The sequence below is a fragment of the Filicampus tigris genome, chromosome 15 (assembly GCF_054856515.1).
Source record: "Filicampus tigris isolate MCC_2025a chromosome 15, RoL_Ftig_1.0, whole genome shotgun sequence".
NCBI lineage: Eukaryota > Metazoa > Chordata > Actinopteri > Syngnathiformes > Syngnathidae > Filicampus > Filicampus tigris.
In genome coordinates, this window is record NC_141231.1 from 18,112,461 (window position 1) to 18,132,652 (window position 20,192).

At 42.3% G+C, this 20,192-nt stretch overlaps 1 protein-coding gene across 3 annotated transcripts in view; it reads right to left on the reverse strand.

Annotated features, from left to right (window-relative positions):
• Positions 1 to 20,192, reverse strand: part of LOC147135811 (dihydropyrimidinase-related protein 2) — a 23,466-nt gene continuing 3,274 nt past the window's right edge. For all 3 annotated transcript variants that reach the window (XM_086053107.1, XM_086053106.1, XM_086053108.1), the window contains 13 exons: positions 13,170 to 13,258; positions 12,234 to 12,418; positions 11,780 to 11,944; positions 11,321 to 11,382; positions 10,736 to 10,816; positions 10,443 to 10,511; positions 8,664 to 8,784; positions 8,354 to 8,510; positions 8,137 to 8,278; positions 6,970 to 7,140; positions 4,979 to 5,158; positions 4,723 to 4,891; positions 1 to 3,175 (listed from right to left, as the gene is read on the reverse strand). In XM_086053107.1, coding sequence (XP_085909233.1) covers positions 3,084 to 3,175; positions 4,723 to 4,891; positions 4,979 to 5,158; positions 6,970 to 7,140; positions 8,137 to 8,278; positions 8,354 to 8,510; positions 8,664 to 8,784; positions 10,443 to 10,511; positions 10,736 to 10,816; positions 11,321 to 11,382; positions 11,780 to 11,944; positions 12,234 to 12,418; positions 13,170 to 13,258 — 1,683 coding nt within the window. In that variant the 3' untranslated portion in view covers positions 1 to 3,083. The remainder of the gene's footprint in view (positions 3,176 to 4,722; positions 4,892 to 4,978; positions 5,159 to 6,969; positions 7,141 to 8,136; positions 8,279 to 8,353; positions 8,511 to 8,663; positions 8,785 to 10,442; positions 10,512 to 10,735; positions 10,817 to 11,320; positions 11,383 to 11,779; positions 11,945 to 12,233; positions 12,419 to 13,169; positions 13,259 to 20,192) is intronic.

Genomic DNA, 20,192 nt, shown 5'->3' on the forward strand with positions numbered 1-20,192 from the left:
TCATTTTTTCATCCTTTTTTTTTTTTTAATTCTTTGAATTCCTCGTTGTTGGTTTTTCCACTTTTTTTTAAACATTACTAGGCATCGAATTTGACACTTTAATTCCCATAGTGAGCAAGCACCCCAGAATCCCCATAGCGACCGTGACAAACACCATCACACAGTTTCACTTTGACAAAAGGGGCGAAAGGCTTAGAGGGGTTGGTGGGTGGGGTCCGAGTATAGAACGGCAACCCCTTCTCAGTCTGCAGCACATTGCGAGCGGACATATCACTGATACATGATTAGCATAATATGGCATAGCATTAGAACTCAGGCAGACTAGAAAAAGTACAGCTGTGTTTTACGCGTGTATGTGCAAGGAGGGATGGGACTTACAAAACAGGGTTGTTTGGCGCGCGTGTGTGTCTGGAGATTGCTCGTGGTAAACAAAAGGAAACTCCAGTTTGACAGGCATGGCTCAGACAAGCCACAAAGCAGCCCATGATGACAGTTTTGTCGGCATGGCAACAGCTGCAAACAACTCCGAAAATGTAGAGACAGAAAAGGGGGAGAAAAGTGGGGGGGAGTCTCTTACAGTTAGTGCCAAACTGGATTAGTGTTTGAGGATTTTCCGCCAAACAGTACAGGTTAGTTCTGATCCAAGTGGTTTGGAATGGTAGAGTCTGACTACCTTGGAAAAGCTGAGACATGTTAACCCCCCCCACCCCCCTAAAAGAAAAAGGAAGAAACCATCGGTAAGAAATATGTGGAGGACAACAAGCATTTAGTTATTTATGAGTAGTAGTAAGTAGTGGTCATCATAGTGGTCAGGAGCTTCGCACCTAATCTGGACCAATAGTGTTGCATGCTGTGTTATTTTTAGTTTATGCTACTAAAAAATGGACAGCGGCTCATAATTGGGACAACCCTGATTTAGCTTTGATGTCGGCAAGCGATCCAAAGACTGCAGTGCGTCTAGCACCACACCCTTTAAGTTTGGGTACCTCGATGTTTGCTATGTTCTATTTTCGTAGACAGGTACGCATTGGTGGATCTTCATTTTCATGTCGGGGCAAGACGAGTTTTCAGTGTTTGGGAATTTGCCAGACCGCGCTACACCTACTGGACAGACTGACGGAGTTTTCGGGTTTTTTTTTTTTCTTTTTCGTTTTTTTTTTTTTTTTACATACCCCAGCGCAACTGACAATTGGGTGATGGAAAGTAGACTATAGACCAGCTCGGAGCAGGTCTAAGTTGCGGCGCATGTGGTGTAACATGATTTTGGCAAACAGATCCTGCACTCCACCGATATGTATGGTAGAGATATTTCATTTGTAAATTTGACAACAGCGTGTATCCAATTCTCTGAATCATAATGGAGCGCATCGCCCTGGTCAACTTTAAATGATCCGCAAGTAGAGGTCGGCTTGCAAGTTACTTATAAATATATTTTGCGCGCTTCGATCTTCTGCATTGATTCCAGCAAGTGTTTCGCTTCCGCAATGTCACAGCCTGTGTGTGCGCGACTCTGTTGCGCTGAATTTAAAGGGAATGAGTGGCGCCGCTTTCATTGGAAGGAAGGCAAATCGGCCGTGTTCACTCCCAAAACGACGCAAACGCCCCTATCTAACCGCGCCCGTCCATGCAAATACCAAAAGAAAGAAAATAGGGCCCTAAACGTGACGGAAGCTGATGTAAGCATTTGGAAAACCATGGTTAGCAATGTTAGAATATTGAGGGGAAAGGTCAAATGAAGACGGTTTCAGTTACGTAGTGTAAAGTTGAATGCTCAATAGTAAAGAAATTGGGGTTGAGCAATGGTGGCCAGATATGGCCGCGTCCACTGCTCGGCATGATGACAAACAAATAATGCAGCAAAAATGAAAAGACAGCTTAGGAGGACCATTCGAGCGCTGCCGGGGTCCATCCCTCCAACATCTACGCTGCACACTAGTCACACATACAGAACAGAACATCGTCAGCTCGCCGCCAATTTCAAGCGCAAAAACAACGTGCTCAGCCGTTCAGCAACTGGTTACAAATTGACACTAAAGAGCAGTTTTACAACAAAAGGACATTTCAAGATCATGAGCTCTGTTCATCTTTACAGGGGCACAAGAGGCCCAAATGAAAGCGCAAAATCTGGCACCTTTGAATCGGTTTATCCTCGCTATTTTACACCTACGTTTTTATCTTACATCCTTCACTTAAAGAATAGCAAAACAATTATGTGTACACCTTTCTGCAGATTCAGGCACATAAAGAGTAAGAACAGAAAGCTGAGTTATTGATGAGCCTGGAAACATTCAGTGTGAAAATGCACATGTTGGTGATGGACGGCTTGAAAAGTTTGGAAAGTTGACAGCTGCTGTGTGAATTCGATAATGTGGCGCAACAAGAAGGCATTTCTTCGGCCCTACTTTGTCCTTCTTTCCCTTAATTAGCCTTCATCCCATTTGGGAACGGAAAGATATGTGGCGAGACGAGGCATGAAGCTACATTCGCAACAGCCATCCGGACTTTTCAGCTGACAAGCAACTTTTGACTCACTGTATGTACGTCAGCAACGATAAAAATCATAAGCGTGTGAGAATGAAGAACCCTCGGTAGCTCTATTTTCTTTTTTCTTTTTTCCTTTTAACTTAAGACAGCCCTGTGGGTGGATTATCGATTAAATGTTGGGCGGTGATGAAGCACGCATGCTGCTCTCAAACTCTGAAAATACAGTACATTTGACCTTTTGCACTAACGTACCCAATCTGCTTGACAATGTTAAATCAGCCAATCACCCAATGGCGGGTGAAAGGGAGAACGAACAGTATAAAACAAAATAAAAAGTGCACAAATGAGTGTTGGTTTTTTTTTCTTCTTTATGTGAGGCAGACCTTTTTTTTTTTGTTTTTGTTTGTTTTGAACCGTGTCCTCGAGGAGGAAGCGGAGTGAGAAGGTGGCAGGGGGTGGGAGCAGGAGGTGGCAGAGTTAACAGATCACGGATGGCGAAATGCCAAATGTGAGAAGTTCCCGGAATGGAACCCTCGGCACCTAACGGCCGTCCTTCCTCAGATCCTTGACTCTCCCCTCCGCGCAACGGATGGAACGCCCTAACCCAGGCTGGTGATGTTAGCCTTCCCACCCGGGGGCGCCACAATGCGCTGGGTGTTGCGGCGAGGAATGTTGTCGTCAACCTGAGCGCCTGTGTGCACAAAAAGAGCCCGTTTGACACTTTCACGGGGAAGGCTGAAACACGATATGTGATTAGCGCAGTGGCTGCCAAACGTTTTACACCAAGTGTCGTCTCAAAATGCACTTACAGTAGCTGAACCAAATACCACCATAATCACCGACATTAAAATACAGTAACGTAGTAGGCCCACGTGTTCATCAAAAATGACGCAGACGTTTTCTTCCTAAAAGGTTTACCCGTAAGCCACTGTAATATTGGTAGAAAAAAAACCCCACTGGTCAACAAATTAATTACCATTTTTTTTAAAGCAGAGTTGCATGTACATTTTTCTAGTTGAATTTTTTTGCACTGATTCCAAATCTGCCCACGTTGTCAGTACGTCAAACCTTGTCCGAGAGAGGATGCAGTTACTTTGTATTTTCGTTGATAGAGACTTTTTACTTTTCAACTTCCGTGTCATGTCTGCGTATGGGTCCGAATCGTGGCAATAATGGAATATGTAATCTAGTAATATATTTAGCTACTTTATAAATTAAGGGTTAGGTTCAGCAACAGGTGGGATTTCTTTCTCAAACGTCATAGCTATTCATTACAACTCATGGTAAAATCCGTAACTTGCACAGAGTTAAAGCCAAATGAAAAATTTCTCAAAAACCTTGATTTGTGTAAAAACATTTTTTTTTTAAATTAACATCAAAAATACATTTAGGGACACATAAAGCCCCCTTTATTTAAAATGTGCTATTGACCAGTGTAATGATTCAATAAAAATGTAAATAAATGTTTAAAAACAAACAAGTCTTAAAGATTACATTCAAATATGTTGTATTGTACTTAAAAGTTAAATAACCTATAACCTGCACTTAAAAAAAAATACTCAAAAGAATGGTTCGAGTTTTGCCAAACAATGAATATTAAAGGGAAAAAAATGATTGTAAAACCATTTTCTGATTGTTTTTCATAAGGCTATTGTTGTCAATGTTAAGGGACCGAAAAAGCTTTTATTTGATTCATTATATATTTCATTAATTAAACGTCAGATTAATAAATTATCGGAATTTGGCCCTGCAAAATCTTGGCATCGGCCTCAACAAATCCAGATCGGTCAGGCCAAAGCTTTCCTTTTAGTCTCGTTAAAAAGGAAATCAACCCAAACCCTTTTTTTTTTTTTTTTTCAAGAATATGTTCTATGCAAGCCCACTAGTTGAAACAAGGCGTTTTGATTAATATTGCGTTTGTGGAATAAAAATTATTCCAACCCTTTTTGACCATCTCTGGGGCGGCCATTTTGTCACTTCTGTTGATTGAAAAGGACATCACAACTGCTCAGGGCTCAGGTAACGACCAATCACGGCTGACCTGTATTCTGAAGCTGCCCCCTGAGATGGCTAAAAAGGGGTGTGGATTTTGCTGCTTAACTCATATTCCACAAACGCAATATTTATCAAAATGCCGTGTTTCACCTGGTGGGCCTGCTGGGAACATATTCTTGAAAAAAATATGTTTGGGTTGACTTCCGCTTTAAGTCCTGATCTATGGGATGAGTCTCCACCAACCAGAGAGGCTGAATCCAGATTGATGCAGGTTCCTGACTGGCTGCTGGCTGGGCTGCTTTGCAGGTGACGTCTTGGCAGATGAGGCGGGCGTCATGGCTTTAGGGGTGACCGACACCTCGCAAACCGGGCCGTCGTACAGTCCTCTGGGCACACCCCTCAACTCAGCCAGCTGCCGTGTCGGAAGATAGAGCTCAGACAATTAAAAAACTACATTCAAAAAGAAAGAAAATTGACATCTCGTCGAACTGTATCGTACCCTGCTGCGAGCTTTTATCCTCTTGTAGACGTAGTCCGGGAAGGGTTTGCGGGCCACGTAGCGTCCGAAACCTTCTGTGGTGTGGAGGTTTCCTTCCTCCAAGACGATCTTGCCCTGGCTGATCACCACCAGAGGCCCTCCACGCACTTCGGTCCCTTCAAAGATGTTATACTCCACAGTCTGCAGGAAAGAAAAAAAATAGAATGGATTCAAGCCTTCCTCTTGCGACATTATTACCCGTTTTTGTCCATCTCAGGGGGCGGCCATTTTGTCTCTTGCCGCCAACCGAAAATGACATCGCAACCAATCACGGCTCAGCTTCAGAAAACAGCTGAGCTGTGATTGGTCGTTGCCCGAGCCCGTGGGTAGTTGTGATGTCATCTTCAGTCGACGGCAAGAGACAAAATGGCCGCCTCCTGGGATTGCTAAAAATGGGTGGATTTTGCTGCTTAACTCATATACAACAAATGCAATTATTAATCAGAATGCTGTGCATGCAAAATATTCAAATAAAAACATTACGAGCTTGACTTCCTGTGTGTGTAGATTCCAGCTTGCGGTCGATGTGTCATCTAACTACTCCCGGCTAGGCTTCACTAATACTTGTTATTACGACTCCTCACATCAGTATATTACACCTAAATAACTTCAAAGCAGAAAGATTTCATCCTGTCATCATGATATTTTTTTTGCAGATTTATGACAATGCTACCCAGGAGGCTGTTTGATGTCCTACTTGGAGCATCAGGCAACCGAGTAAAATTAGAACGGTATGAAAAAAGCTGATGTGATTTAACCCACATTGACCCCATAATGTTCTCGGTCATAGTTGTCATAGCAACAAGTTTGAAAACAACCGATGAGGCACACAAGCCTCAGGGAAGAAGAATAACCAGGGTCAATCGAGGATAGTCGAACATATACTGGTGTGTGTGCGTGCTCTGAAAAGTTTCTGAAGGCTGAGGTCATTCATTTGATGGTTTTTGAACGCCGGAAATGAGATCACCAGTACACTACACTGAGCTTGTATCGCACACGCACGTTGTGAACGCGCAAGCCGCACCGCGACGCAACTTCATCATTTTCCGACCGGGCGGAATAAAAAGAGACCCCCCCAAAAAAAAACAGATCCAAGTAGAGTGCAGACGCAAACAGAGAGACTCACACACAGAGCTGCCTGCTAACAATCAAAACCAATGTGTTCCAGTCCTTTGGCAGATTTTAAGCATGACATCAGCCCGCTGCTGCTGCTGCGGGAGGTCCACACCCTGCTCAAGCGAGACGATTATAAAACCTCCTGTGACAGAATGAAAACGTCCGCAAAGCCGGCCAACTAACTCTTCTGGCTTCATGAATCACGTGAACGAAATTGTGATTAAATGCATCTTGGGAAAGTTTTACGGTTTGTATTGTCAATGAAGTGTCACGACTCCGCCATTGACCTCAGCCGAATCATTCTTTCCCTTGCTCGCTAATAAATGCACAGTAGAAAGCCTTAGGGGGAGTCCGAAGAGAACTACATAAACATAATGACTCCATGTAACTCAGTGGAGCATGGATCTTTGCAAAGTTTGAACTGTTAATGATTCAATTTTTTTTTTTCCATTGTAGAGATCATCAGTGTCAATCAAAACAGAGCATTGGTACAACATTGGTAATTAATAGTGTTAATTGAAGAATACAAGAAATCCCTGCTACAATAATGACTCTGCTATTATGACCCAGAGCGCAGGTAGAAAAGAAACGGACTCAATCTGATTGACTGTAACAACAACACGAGACGCATAATGACAACATGTTCACTTGACATAGACAGAAGGAAACCAGAAAGTTCAAAAGTGAGGACACAAGGGCGGGGAAGAAGGAGTTGATTGACCAGACTAGGTGAGAGACCAGGCGGTAACACAGCAACACGGAAAAAAACAACAACAACACAGACAGAAAAAGCCCACGGAACAGTGCAACTGCAAAATGCTGATTGAACAGCATACCGAGTTGTGGCTCTTGGCAGAGATGATCTTAGTGACGTCGGGGTCCCACAGCACCAGATCTGCATCCGAACCCACAGAAATACGACCCTTGCGGGGGTACAGGTTGAAGATCTTGGCCGCATTGGTGCTGGTCACCGCCACAAACTGGTTTTCATCCATCTTGCCAGTCACCTAAAATGAATCCAAAATGTGAGATAACAAACTCTTGGTTCTACATATTCATGTGGAAGCTATTTGATATCATTAGCTGTAAAAAAGCTAAAGGGGAAGTCGACGCCCAAACATTCTTTGCAACAATATGTTCTATGCGCCTTCACTAGTCTAAACACGGCATTAGGATTACCGCATTTTCCGGACTATAAGCCGCACCTTTACATACGGTGCACCCACTCTATTTTTTAAAAGAATAATAATGAAAAAATGAGACATAAACTGGACCTTTATATAAGCCACACCTATCTATGTTGAAAAATTTGATATTTATGTACCTGAACAGATGCTTTCCAGTGCCTTTTAACACGGCAGCAACTTTGCTGATTAAAACGGAACAGAACCAAGAGAAATTCAACAGTACTTATCTTTATTTCACTGCCCACTGCCATTCCAGTTTGTCAGTTAACGTCCACCTTTTATTGCTCTACTTCCGCATACCACCTAATGCATAACCTAGTGCATAGCGCCCTCACCTGTTGAACTCCTCCAACTGCAGTCACATCCTGTTAACGGCAACTGTATTGTATTATATCGTAATTCCGGTTTGAGCGCCCCATAGCGGTGGAAGAAAATCCACAGAATAGCCGCACCTTTATATAAGCCGCGTTGTTCAAAACCCAGGGAAAAAGTAGCTGCTTATAATCCGTAAAACATCCTAATATTGTGTTTGTGGAATGTGAGTTAAGCAGCAAAATCCAACCGTTTTAGCCATCTCACAGGGTGGCCATTTTGTCACGAATGAAAATGACATCAAAGTTGCTCAGGGCTCAAGTAACGACCAATCACGGCTCACCTGTTTTCTGAAGCTGAAAAATTCAACCCATTCCACTAAGCTGAGTAAAAATAAGCCCTGTGGCACTTATTATACGCCATTTAGTTGGACAAAAAGTCATTTGCTCTATCGCTCTCATGTATTTGCTACGTGTGAACCGAAGCTAAAGTGAGAACACGTACCACACACTTGTCCCAGATAATCGACATCCTCTCCTCTGTCCCGTTGACACCTTCCGGAATCAAGCTGAAGTCGTCTTTGCCCACAGCGCGTTGGGCAGTGTTAAAGGGACAATGTGCGCTTCCTGTCACCTGCAGGTCACCGCTGCGAGAAAAGGAAGCGAAAATAGCGAGCCTTGTCCGGATATGGCCGCTTGGAATGTTTTGATTACGGCGTTACCAAGAGAGCAGGGAGTTGAGATAGTCTGGTGTGGTCGGGTCGGGGCTCAGTGGCGGGGAGGTGACGTAAGCCGCTGCCTTGGCCCAGTTCTTGCTCCAGTAGTGGGAGCCGTCTGTTCCCAGGCTGGCGGTGATCGGCTCTCCGTAGACAACGGTGCCTGCCCAAAACAGTTTGGTGTTAATCAAAACGTTCCCCTTACACACGATGGCCTTTGATTTGTAGAGACAGAGCGGTCAATATGAAGCCTTTCATGCTGAGGACAACAATTGACTGACCGCGTTTGTAGTAACATGCCATTTTGGAGTCTCACCCTTCTTCCTGGCTTGAGCGATGACATCGGCAGCACTCTTGCTCATCACCTTGGTGACGTATAGAGGGCAGTTGGTCTGATTGGCCACAGTCACGGAGCGATTTACAGCCTCCGCCTCCACCTGGAAAAAGCAAATAAGAATACATGTGATCAAACAAGAATGGATGACGACTGTCTGATTAATAATGCCCGTTAGTGGTAGATATCCTCCTATGCAGCTTTGCTTCCAGTAACTTTAAAAACAATTACACCAGGATCAGCAGAGAGAGTGGGTTCTGTTGTTTAAAAAAAAAAAAAAAAAACAGCCAGCATTTTACAGTCTGAAATTGAAACCTCACCAGTCACATTTTGGTGAATTTCAAATTTTTTCAAAAATCCATAGTAATGGTCAGTCCACACACATGGGTGTTATTTTTACACATTATTGACCAATTTAAAGTGTTGAAAATGGCTTGCTTTCTTTCACGATGCAATACTAATGGTTGAACAAACTTGCCATTTTTGGGGTCTGCTGAAAAGTGACTATTTTGGCCCAATACCAGCGATATATTGTATCGTCGCTGTCCTGTTAAAAACATTTAGGTCAATTTTTTTTTAATTCTTTTTTTTTTTTATTTTGACATTTTGAAACGGAGTTTCCGCATTACAGACATCCCATTAACGCGGAACTTTTTAAAAATTACAAAATTGCACATACGTGTTTTTCGCAGGACAGCGACGATAGGTTATACAGTAGAACACTGGGTTAAAGTTACCTTCTGCCTGCGGATGCCTGGGATCTATTATGTAGCGATGTCACAATATCCAAATGTCACGATACGATAATACGATATGAACCTCATGATACGATAATTACCACGATATTGTGGGGAGGTTGGCGATATATGTAAAGCTTACGATACTGTATAAAGGCTCACGAAAAAAAAAGATATTAAATAAACATCACAATATTATTATTATTTGTTTTTTACATAATAACAGCAATCACAAACAAATAGATGACCTACAATTACCGAACACCTAATATTGAGGCACTTTCTTTCTAACGCACACATTGTGAATCGGCTCAATTTGTGGAGGAACTCCAATGTGTTCTCCTTTATCTGGTGATTAGCATGGGTCGTAACCATCTATCCATCCATTATAGGTTGCAAAAATTTGCATCAAATTAAACTGCACTAATAAACTAACCACCAGAGGGTACTGGAACTGCACAAATTTAAAACAACTTGGGCTTTTAAAAAGAATAGCGGCTATTAATATCGTGACACTACTACGACGATATACTGTGGCGATATTTTGTTTATTTCGCGATATCACGATATTGCCGATATTGTGACATCCCTACTATTAAGTGTATAACAGACACCATCTTTATTAACAGCAATTAAAATCCTTCCTCTTCTTTCCCAGCTGGGAAGTGGGAAGTGATTCTGGGACAGTATGAAGTTGATAACACGAAAAGGGAATTGCAGATTGAAGTTTTTAAGCATTGAGGCACCGTGCTTTGGTAGTGGTGCTGACTCCAGCTCTCCTGCACACTTAATCTCTCTCGTTTCCATTGTTTTCACCACCGTGGATGTTTTCTAACAGATCTGCTCAGCCTCACAGCACCGAGCTCTTCAAAAACATGAAACTGAGCATGTAACAGATTTTGAAAGACTTTCCAAACAAGTGATACATGCAAGGCAACATGGTCGCATTCTCTAGAAATGCAACATGAACTGATCCAACAATTAACACACATTTTTTTTTTTTTTCCCCCCAAATATGTCTTACCTCCTCAGGACGGCTCAAAACGTGCCCCTCGGGACCGTTGATGCCTTGTTCCAGGATCCGGCGCTGTTCCTGAATGACACACATACGACAGCAGGCTCAGGCAACTGCATAAATGCCACACGGCTGGGATTAAGTGTACAGACTAAGCACGCGTACGCCCGCTCTGAATATTCATCAGCAGTTGTCGGCGATCAACGTTAATGAACTTTGTGTCATGGCGTTATAAAGCAAACTAGCGTTGAAGAGCATGCTATTCATGTTCAACCTGTCCTGATTGATTTTGTGGGTCGTACCTCTGCGACAATGTCTCCGTTTTCAGCATGCACCTGAGCGATGGCCCCAAGATCGCGGATCACACTGAACACTTCATACACCTGCAGGGAAGACCAGGAACTGCATTTACACTCACTGGCCACAACATTAGGTACAGCACACCTAAAAAAATAAGCTCTGCTGTTACAAAAATAATCATGCTCGGTTTGAATTGACATGGCTGACAAATATTGATTTTATAATCCTGTATGTTTATTTTTGTGTATTTAAATCACTGATCCTTGATGTTTTGCCAATCTTGGCTTGGTAAATACTGACATAGAAAATCAAACTATGCAATTTGCATTGTCATTATAATGTGGTGCAGTTCTACGTGACGATCATTAAAGGGGAAGTCAACCCAAAAACGTTCTTTACAATATTATGTTGTATGCGCCCCCACTAGTCTAAAAATGGCATTCTGATTGATATTGATATCTCTTGTCTTATTAGATTGTACAATGCCTACTGCGTTAATAAAAAAAAAACAAAGGAGGTACACACACACACACACACACACAGAAACTAGAACAAAAATAAAAAATAATACGTGTAAAGCGGCCCACCTGAGTGTCAGTTAGCTGGAAAAGATCCTTATAAGCCAAATAGACCAGGAAGGAGTTGATACCTGAGAAGGTGGTTGAACACGTTTCATTTCAAAACAAAATATGATGATATAACGCGCGCACGCGCATATCTGAGCTGTTATCAACAAGGAAACACATTAAAGTCGTAACAGGACATGAGTGACGAGCTAAAAATGTGCAGAAGCATAAAAACTCATCATGACTTCTCAGCTTCAAAAACTACCACAACAAAATGCAAGTTACGTGTTGGTGAAATTGCGCCGTTCCGGTTTACTAGTGGCACACACCATCCTCAAGGGGGCACTATTGAGCTTTGGTAGTCCTTTCTTGTCAACCACAAGGATTTTTGGAAACAAAAAAAAAAAATAGGAAAAAAAAAGTGGTGTGAAGTTGGTGTGGTGGGCAGCCCACTGCTGGAGCACAGCAGTTTGGTCATACCGTGATCCTTCACAAGGGCCTCCATCTCTTCCTGCATGCCCCTGTGCCACTCGGTGATGTCCACATGCAGCGAGTAGTCGCAGCACGACTTGCTGTCGGCCCATTCGCGCCACTGCTCGAAGGCCGAGATGAGACTGACGCCCGGCTCGGGTACCACGTGGTCGACTGGGTACACACAGAAAAAAAAAAACACGCATTCCCTTTCATCTGCTGCGTTACACAACCGGGCAGCTTGAAGCGTCAGCGAAAACCATCAACCATGACGTTCTGCAGGCGAAGGGATGGCAACAAAAAGCTATTCGCGGTCTTGGGATTTGAGCTGTTTCGCAAATGAAAAATCTGTTCTAGTCCATTCATTGCATGGATGGGCGCATATTCCCTGATGAGAGCTTTGTCAGCGCCATTCCAAGTAGTTTGTACGTTGTAATGGGAAGGGCCACGGGAGATAACTCACTGATCATTGTGGTGCCTCCCGCCAGTGCCGCTCTGGTGCCTTGGTAGAAATCATCAGCGGACGTCATGCCTCGATCGGGCATCTGGAAGCGTGTGTGCACGTCGATGCCGCCTGGCATCAGCATGCGCCCATGGGCGTCGATGGTTTTCACGCCGCCGGGTACGATGAGGTTTTCACCAATTTGTCTGAAGAAATAATGCCATAAAGTGATTTATTAAAAAAATTTAAAGAAAAAACGTTAACAAAATCACTCATGTACAGAGAGGACTGTATTGGAGTTTACTTTTTAGCAATTAGATAAATGTGTTAGATTTGCAATGTACTCAACCAAATTTTAATTACCTTTTTACACAGTTAGCACACTTATTTAAAAGTCAACACCCCCAAAATTTCTTTGCAATAATATGTTCTATGCGCCTTCACTAGTCTAAACATGGCATTCTGATTAATATTGTGTTTGAGGAACATGAATTAAGAAGCAAAATCTACACGTTTTTAGCCATCTCAGGGGGCGGCCATTTTGTCACTTTTGTAGACTGAAAATGACATCACAGTTGCTCGGGGCTCGGATAACCAATCACGGCTCAGCTTTAGAAAACAGGTGAGCCCTGATTGGTCATTACCTGAGCCCTGAGCAAATGTGATGTCATTTTCAGTCGACAGCAAGTGCCAAAATGGCCGCCCCCTGAGATGGACAAAAACGGGTGGGTTTTAGTGCTAAACTCATATTCCACAAAATATTAATCAGAATGCCATGTTTGGACTAGCCTGCATAGAACATATTCTTGTAAAGATTTTGGGGGGGTTAACTTCCATTTTAATACTTAAGAACATATATTTTTAAGTTTATTGCAGTGCATGTTGTCCGACTCGAACGGCGCAAAAGATCGACTTGACTCAAATTGGCTTTGAACACGGAACAAACAGGCAGCTCACTTGATAACGCCATCCTCCATATAAATGTCGGCGCAGAAGGACTGGTCATCGTTGACGATCTTCGCTCCTTTGATCAGGAGACGGTCGCTCTGAAAGATAATGGTCAGGATCACTCAGCTAAGCTTAAAAAAAAAAAAAAAATCCCATGTCTTGGGTTACATTTTTTTCAATGAGATATTCTACAAGAAGCAGATGCTGCAGATCTCAACATACTCTCATCGCTCTGGCATTTTAAAAACCATCAAGGTAAAGTTACAAAGCTAAGTATTGGCTTGTCACGAGATTTAGTGTGTATATGGAAAACGTCACATAAAGCAGTGGATTGACACTCCCCAAAACATGTTTATATAACAAGAAATTGACTGGGCTTTCTTTGCGTGACCGTTTTAGATAAGAAACACAAGATGACTTCATTCCTCCAATAAAACAAAGTGAAACATGAATGCGTGTATGGAGGGCAGGGCAATAACAAAATCCTACAAAAAAAAAAAAAAAGGCAGGATGGAGATAGGGGAAAAAGTATTCAAAAGAGCCCCCAAAGGACGGAGCCAGTTGAATTGCTGCATAAGAGCAGAAATGAGTCCATTAAAATAAGTAAAGTGCAGCTGCTGTAGCAATTATCTTCTGTGTTGGGTCTGCTATTCAATTAAGGAGGTAAAGGACATTTCACCCAATGACGATTTCATCAAATTAAGGCAAACATACAATGCTCTTGTTCAGCATGCCAGAGAGAGGAAAAAAATAGGTTGAGAATTCACTGGTGAGACAATGAGGACAGTAGCCCACCCCCAGAACGCCCCCGCACCCCTTCTGTTCCCCCCGATCCATTTTCAGGATTCAGCCCTTTGCTGAAACACATTTACAGGAGCAGGCCAATCGCAGGGCCAAGTGTGAAATCAATTATCCGTCCGACGTCCACGGCAGGGCAACTTGTCTCGCTGTTTGAGAGGAGAGGAGAGGAGAGGGCGAGAGGGGGTGGGCTGCCCTTTCCATCGCCTCCCACTCCTCCCTCCCTCCTGCTCCTGGCACGTTGTGCAAAAAGGGAGCGACGGCTCTGGTCAAACGGATGCTAGCATCGCACGCTAACAAAGAACGCTCTATTTCCAACACTCTTGTTAGCCTCAAGCCAGCCAGTCCTGGTCCCAAGCAGCCGGTCGTAGCCCCGCCCTGCATTGAGCCGCTGCAGACCTGACAAGCGTCCAATCACACACTTGTCAAGCACTCATACCAGGAGCTGGGAATGAGACAATCTTGCTACACAACTGTGGATACGTAATTACCCATAATACAGCCCGGAAGCGCTGAAATCCTCGCACCGCAATTTGTAAGACACGAGGCTTTATATTTGGGTGCTGCGTACAATTATAAGCTACACCTTTAGAACAGGGGTGTCCAAATTTTTTTCCTACAAGGGCCGCACACAGAAAAATCGGAGGATTGAAGGATGCGAGGGCCATGTTGAAATTCTTTGACTTTGACTGTTTCAAACACACTACTCTCAGTCAAGCAATGTTACAGTTATTTTGGGGGAAAATGCCATGTTATAGCTTTCACTTAAAGATTTTAAAGCTAATAGTTAAGGATTGTGAAAAGATTTTGGGGTGGCCAGCGCCCTTCTATCACACTAGAACAGATCTGCCCCTGCACGGACTGAACAGCAGCCAAATCTCACCATTCAGAACCAAAACAAAAGCAATCCGATCTGTGCGAAGCTGACTGGTTTTAAAGCTCAGGCAAATAGGAAAGTAGTACATGTTGAAGTGATACATCTTGACTCAGAGACTATCGTCAGAGAGGAGCTAAGTTTAGCCTGGGTTGTTGTTGTTAATGACAGTCAGAGAGTCTATGTAAAATTATATTATTATGGTTTGTGGTATATTTAATTAATTATACTGTACGTAATTATGTCGGAGGGGCGTCAATTACTTGCAATCTTGCGCAACTCGTGCGGGTTTATTGTACTCTATTGCATGAACAGCAGTAAACTCCAACAGGTACAAGGAACCACAACTTAAATGTTTGTCATGCGGTAATTTTCTATCTTGATTGGACGAGAAGAACCAGAAGGCACGGGGGCTCTATCGTCAAACAGAATCACTGTTGACTTTAGCAGGTACGGAAGATGTTTGCCATCTGGCATTTGAGCTCCTTGGATAGTGAAATGAGATTAGATGTTGGACTGCACAGAGGAGGGACTTTAGGCTACTTGGTGAAAGAGATGATGATGACTAATTCCCACCCCGAAAATGCTTTTTTTTCCACTTGTAAATTCGGAACTAAAGCTGCTGAAATTTGAGGGGCGGGGGGGGGCTTCTTTCAAAGTGGAACCAAGAATCCAGACTTGTATAATCATGTAATTGTTGTCAGCTCTCAGAGTGTTTGTGTGTGATTGTACTGGATGTGTGCCAAGCATGACAGTGACCCAGTATCATGAGAACCTCGGAAAGGATGTGGACCAAGCTCAGTCGCAAAATGCTCTTTCGTAACATATACAAAATCAACATTGCAGACATGTGGAACTCAATTCGAGCCGTAATCAGAAGCTACTTATCTGAATAAAGAAAGCACTAAGTGCTACAGACACAAAAGCAGAAAACGTAAACAATGTGGTGAAAGTTGTTGCAGTTCATAGAAAGCACATCTTTCAGAAAATAAGAACATTCTTTGGTAATAACCTGAAGGAAAATTCAGGCGCTACAGAAGTAAAGGGTAAAGTGGCACAGAGTGAAATATTATGAGAAAGAAAAAAATTAATTCAATAAAATTAAAATTTATAATACTAAAATTTATTTAACTCACAGGTCTTTTTTCATAACGTATCCTCCATTATTCGCTGCCATCCTGGTGCCAAAGAACTAAGTTGAAGTGAGTTGAAGCGCTTCAGGCAGTTCTTTGCCACCATCTTCTGGCATCTAGAGGTATTTGTAAAGCGTGTTGGGGGGCAGGGATGGGCCGGCCATCCCGCGAAGCCGCTTGATTGATTTTAAAAAAAAAAAAAAAAAAAAAAAACATTTTCTTTGTTTTATTTTAAAAGACTGATACTGTAAAAATTGTTTTCCATGAAAAACGGTGGGAAATGGTTGAAAAAAAATCCAGGAAAAACTAGAAAAATCCAAAACATGGGGGAAAAAAAGAAAAACAAAATCGGGACTCATGCAAATCCACAGGTGCCGAAGTTGAAGTTGTAACCAATCACCACTAGATGGCAGACTTCGTTGTCTTCGTTGCGCCGACACTGGGTCTTATACTGCCCTATACTACGTGAGCAGGCCAAATGTTTTTGGGTGGATTCGGAATTATATGCAGGATAAACATGGCACTTCAATAACATTTACATTTTGAATGAGTTGATTTTTGTAGACAACAAATGCACAAACTCGTCTTACACTGAATGTTGGTTTCATGTTCAGCAGTTTTATGCCGTCCTTGAATGGTCGTTTTTATGCAAGAGAGCTCAACAACTTTTATAATGTACAACAACTTTTCCTTTTGTGTTGAACCGGTAGCGGGTCTGCAATACTGCACCATATCAAGAGTGAAAAGTACGTTATCCCCAAATGACAAGCAACCGTGGCAGCTACTGACATAACACGAGTAAAATTGTGTTCTTTAATATTCAAAATGCAGGCCATAAGCATCTTTGTTGCTATGAAAACGACTACTGGCATTTGTCTTTGCCCGACAACGGTTTGTTTTTTATCCAAATGGAAACTATCCTAGAAACACAAATGAAGTCAGGTGGAGAAGGCTGCCAGTTATGACATTCAGCACGATGATTTCATATACGCCATTTTGACTTATTCCATCACACTGCAAATGTCTGTCCACACATGAACAGCAAAAACAAAACCACACTATATTTCATTTACATAGTAGTATAATATAAATGATCCATGATAAAATGTCCAAATAAGGATTACTCCTCATTTAGTGACATTATATCATATCATGACACCAAGTCTAAGTGGATAGTTTGCATTGTTTTACAATAAGGGATCCTACTATATGTATTGGTTAGTAAATCATTTGTGGACACAAAATGAGTACACCATGATATGTAAATAAATAAGACTTATTGCCAAATAGTGATCCCACATTTAATTTTACTACTCTGCTCTTTTGCTAATTATAACTAGTAGCAACTCTGTATTTACTAACGATTTCTTACATTTGAGCCTCAATGGTGGATTTTTTTATTTTTTTCTTAAATCACCAAGTTCTTTTCTTTGAAATCCGGTCATTCTCTTCAATCCGCTTCTTAAAACCCCACACAAAAATAAACAACAACTCCTCCTCCTCGCTGACCCCCTGAGTTAAGGACAAAGAGCAACCAGAGTCACTGCGGTCCTGTTACTGACTTTGCAACACAATGGCCCGGCTTGTTCAAATGCTAAGTAATGAAAAATGTTCCATTTCTGTGCACCTTTGTCTGATGTTTGACTTTGGGGAAATTTCTGATTATGCTCGAAGGGTGGAGACTGAGCCGGTGGATGGGCGGCTCCGTTTGGAAAGCAGCATGCTGTGTAACGTGTCAACAGACAGACAGCGCCCCGGGCCACTGTGTGCTGTGAGATAACAATGTGAACATCCTTGGGAAAGGACGTGCACACTCGCTATGGGACAAGTGCAGTACTGCAGGTGTACGCTGCCTAATTTTAGCACGGCTGTTTAAGAGTGTAGCTACAGAGCATTTAATCCAGGTCACTCTTATTATAGTGTCTTTCTTTTATGTTGGTCTCCTTTAAAAAAAATAGTCTTTGTGTGCTTTGAATTTGCTGGTTTATGAAAAAAAAAAATTTAAAAGGAAATGCTCATGCAGGAAAAAGTAAAGAATGAAGAGAAATCATTTTGGATCTGATTTTGTTAGCATAGCAGTAAATACTTGTGTAACTCAAGTATGATTGACATTTTCAATTAACATCAACTCAAACATATTCCCGTGGTGTTTATATTGTTATTTAGCATTAGACCTCAGGAAGGCATAATAACTCAAATTCACGAAACAGAACATTCAGAGAGCAAAGTTTACACATTCTTGGAAGAAAACCGTAATCAATACCACACTAAAAGGGCCCTAATTTTGTGCCTAGCACAAGTCTGGCGCAAGTTGCAGCCTAACTGTGCGCATGGGTGTTAGTTTCATTCTTTGGGCATTTTCGTAGTTAGACATTGCCGTTTGCGCCGTTGTGGGCGTGGACATAGTTAACTTGGTTCCCGGCCAATCAAAGCGGTTCCGCTCATTCTGTTCAAATTTAGCGCAGGTGAAGCACGCCGTCTACATGGCGGAAGCAAAACGGACTCCTTAGAGTCAGTGCAGGAGATCGGCATGTGCAAAGTATGTTATAAGGAACTGCAAGAGGTTCCCCACACACATTAATAAATTAATGATGAATTCCGTGAATTGATTTCCACACTGTTTCAGAGGGTTGTATTCGCGCCGATGCCATATTTCTGTATGAGATGCGATTACAACCACCACACATATCAGAGGAGCGCAGAATCTGTTCGCCTGCGCCACAACTTAGACCGGCTTTCACCTGGTTTAAAATCTAGTCTACTTTCTGTCACCAAATTGTCAGGTGCGCCGGCGGTCTTCTAATAGAAAACGCCCTTGTTCCACCGGTCTGCCAAATAAACAAACATTGTAAACTAGACTTGCCCCGGCATGAAAATGACGATGCACCAAATGTTTACGTGTGCCTTTCTATTTAAATAGAATCCAAAGTGTACATTTCTACCTCACCCTAATGAATGGGAAAACAAAGCAAAATGTAAATCTCAACAGTCTCCGGTGATCTTCCTGTTGGAAGGAGAAATCACTGACATTGATTAGCCTTGATGCATCCAGTTCCCATTCCAGGTGGTGAGCTGGCCTATGTTCATGTTTAATTGATGAGAAACGCGGTCAGCATCTAAGTACTGTACCAGCTGCACAGCTGAGTCCATTCAAGACACAGCAGTTATTGTTATCTGAAAAGAACAATTACACTGTAGACTGCACTGGAAACAAATCGAAATTTGTGAGGAGGACATGTGGTCACTTTGGGACTTCAGCAACATCTATTTAAACATTGAATCCACTAATTTTCTTAGTAGTCTCGATTTGGTTTAATATACTTTTCACACAAATGCAGCTTGGTTAGAGAGAGATATTTACTGTATTTGCTATTCCATGTCAATTATACCCTCATTGAATATTTTGTTGTACTGTGAAGATAAGAAAGTAGACCTTATTCCTCACTCTCTCTCTCTCTGCGATATTGTATTGTCACTTTGTTGTGAGACAAAGCAAGATGTCTCTGGGTTGGAGGGGGCAGTTGCATGCAGCAGATGATAACTGCCCGCTCATGTCATGTGACCTCACTTAAGCATTTTTATTCAATTAAATTGCATCACTCATATGTTTGTCCTGTTGCTTGTTTATATTTTCTCCTGACAAGCTTTATGGAATTAAAAAAAAAAAACATTACGATCATTCTTACCCTTTACATCTAGTTGTATGTACCACAATGACAAAAATCTGTCCCCAAAAACAGTGATGAGGCCGTTTTCCCCATCCATTTCAATCTGAAAGACAAATGCCTCTGACCTCTTTTTCTTTCATGCCCAATTCAGGAATATCCCCTCTATCCATTTATGTTCGACCTAATTACCAGAAGGACTTCAACTCCAACTAATCCCCTGATCTCTGCGCCACCAACTGGTTGCTGCAAACGCCTTCAATCAACCAAAAACGGCATCGTCAACTCTACCGATCAAGTAATCAATAGTATGTCTATGAACGATGATTTGAATCGGCACTGAGGTAACGTTGATTTCATTATTTTATACAGCAGACATGAAGTTAGCATTCACTCACTGGCCACAGCATTAGCAACAGTAAACAAAGAAGCCAATGTCAGGCAGCATAAATACCCTTTACAAATCAACTGTACATTTTTGAGACATTTAATTGTACAAGGTCATACACATATAGTTTATGCCTCTGCAGTGTGCATGGGTGCACTCAGAAAAGAAGAGCCC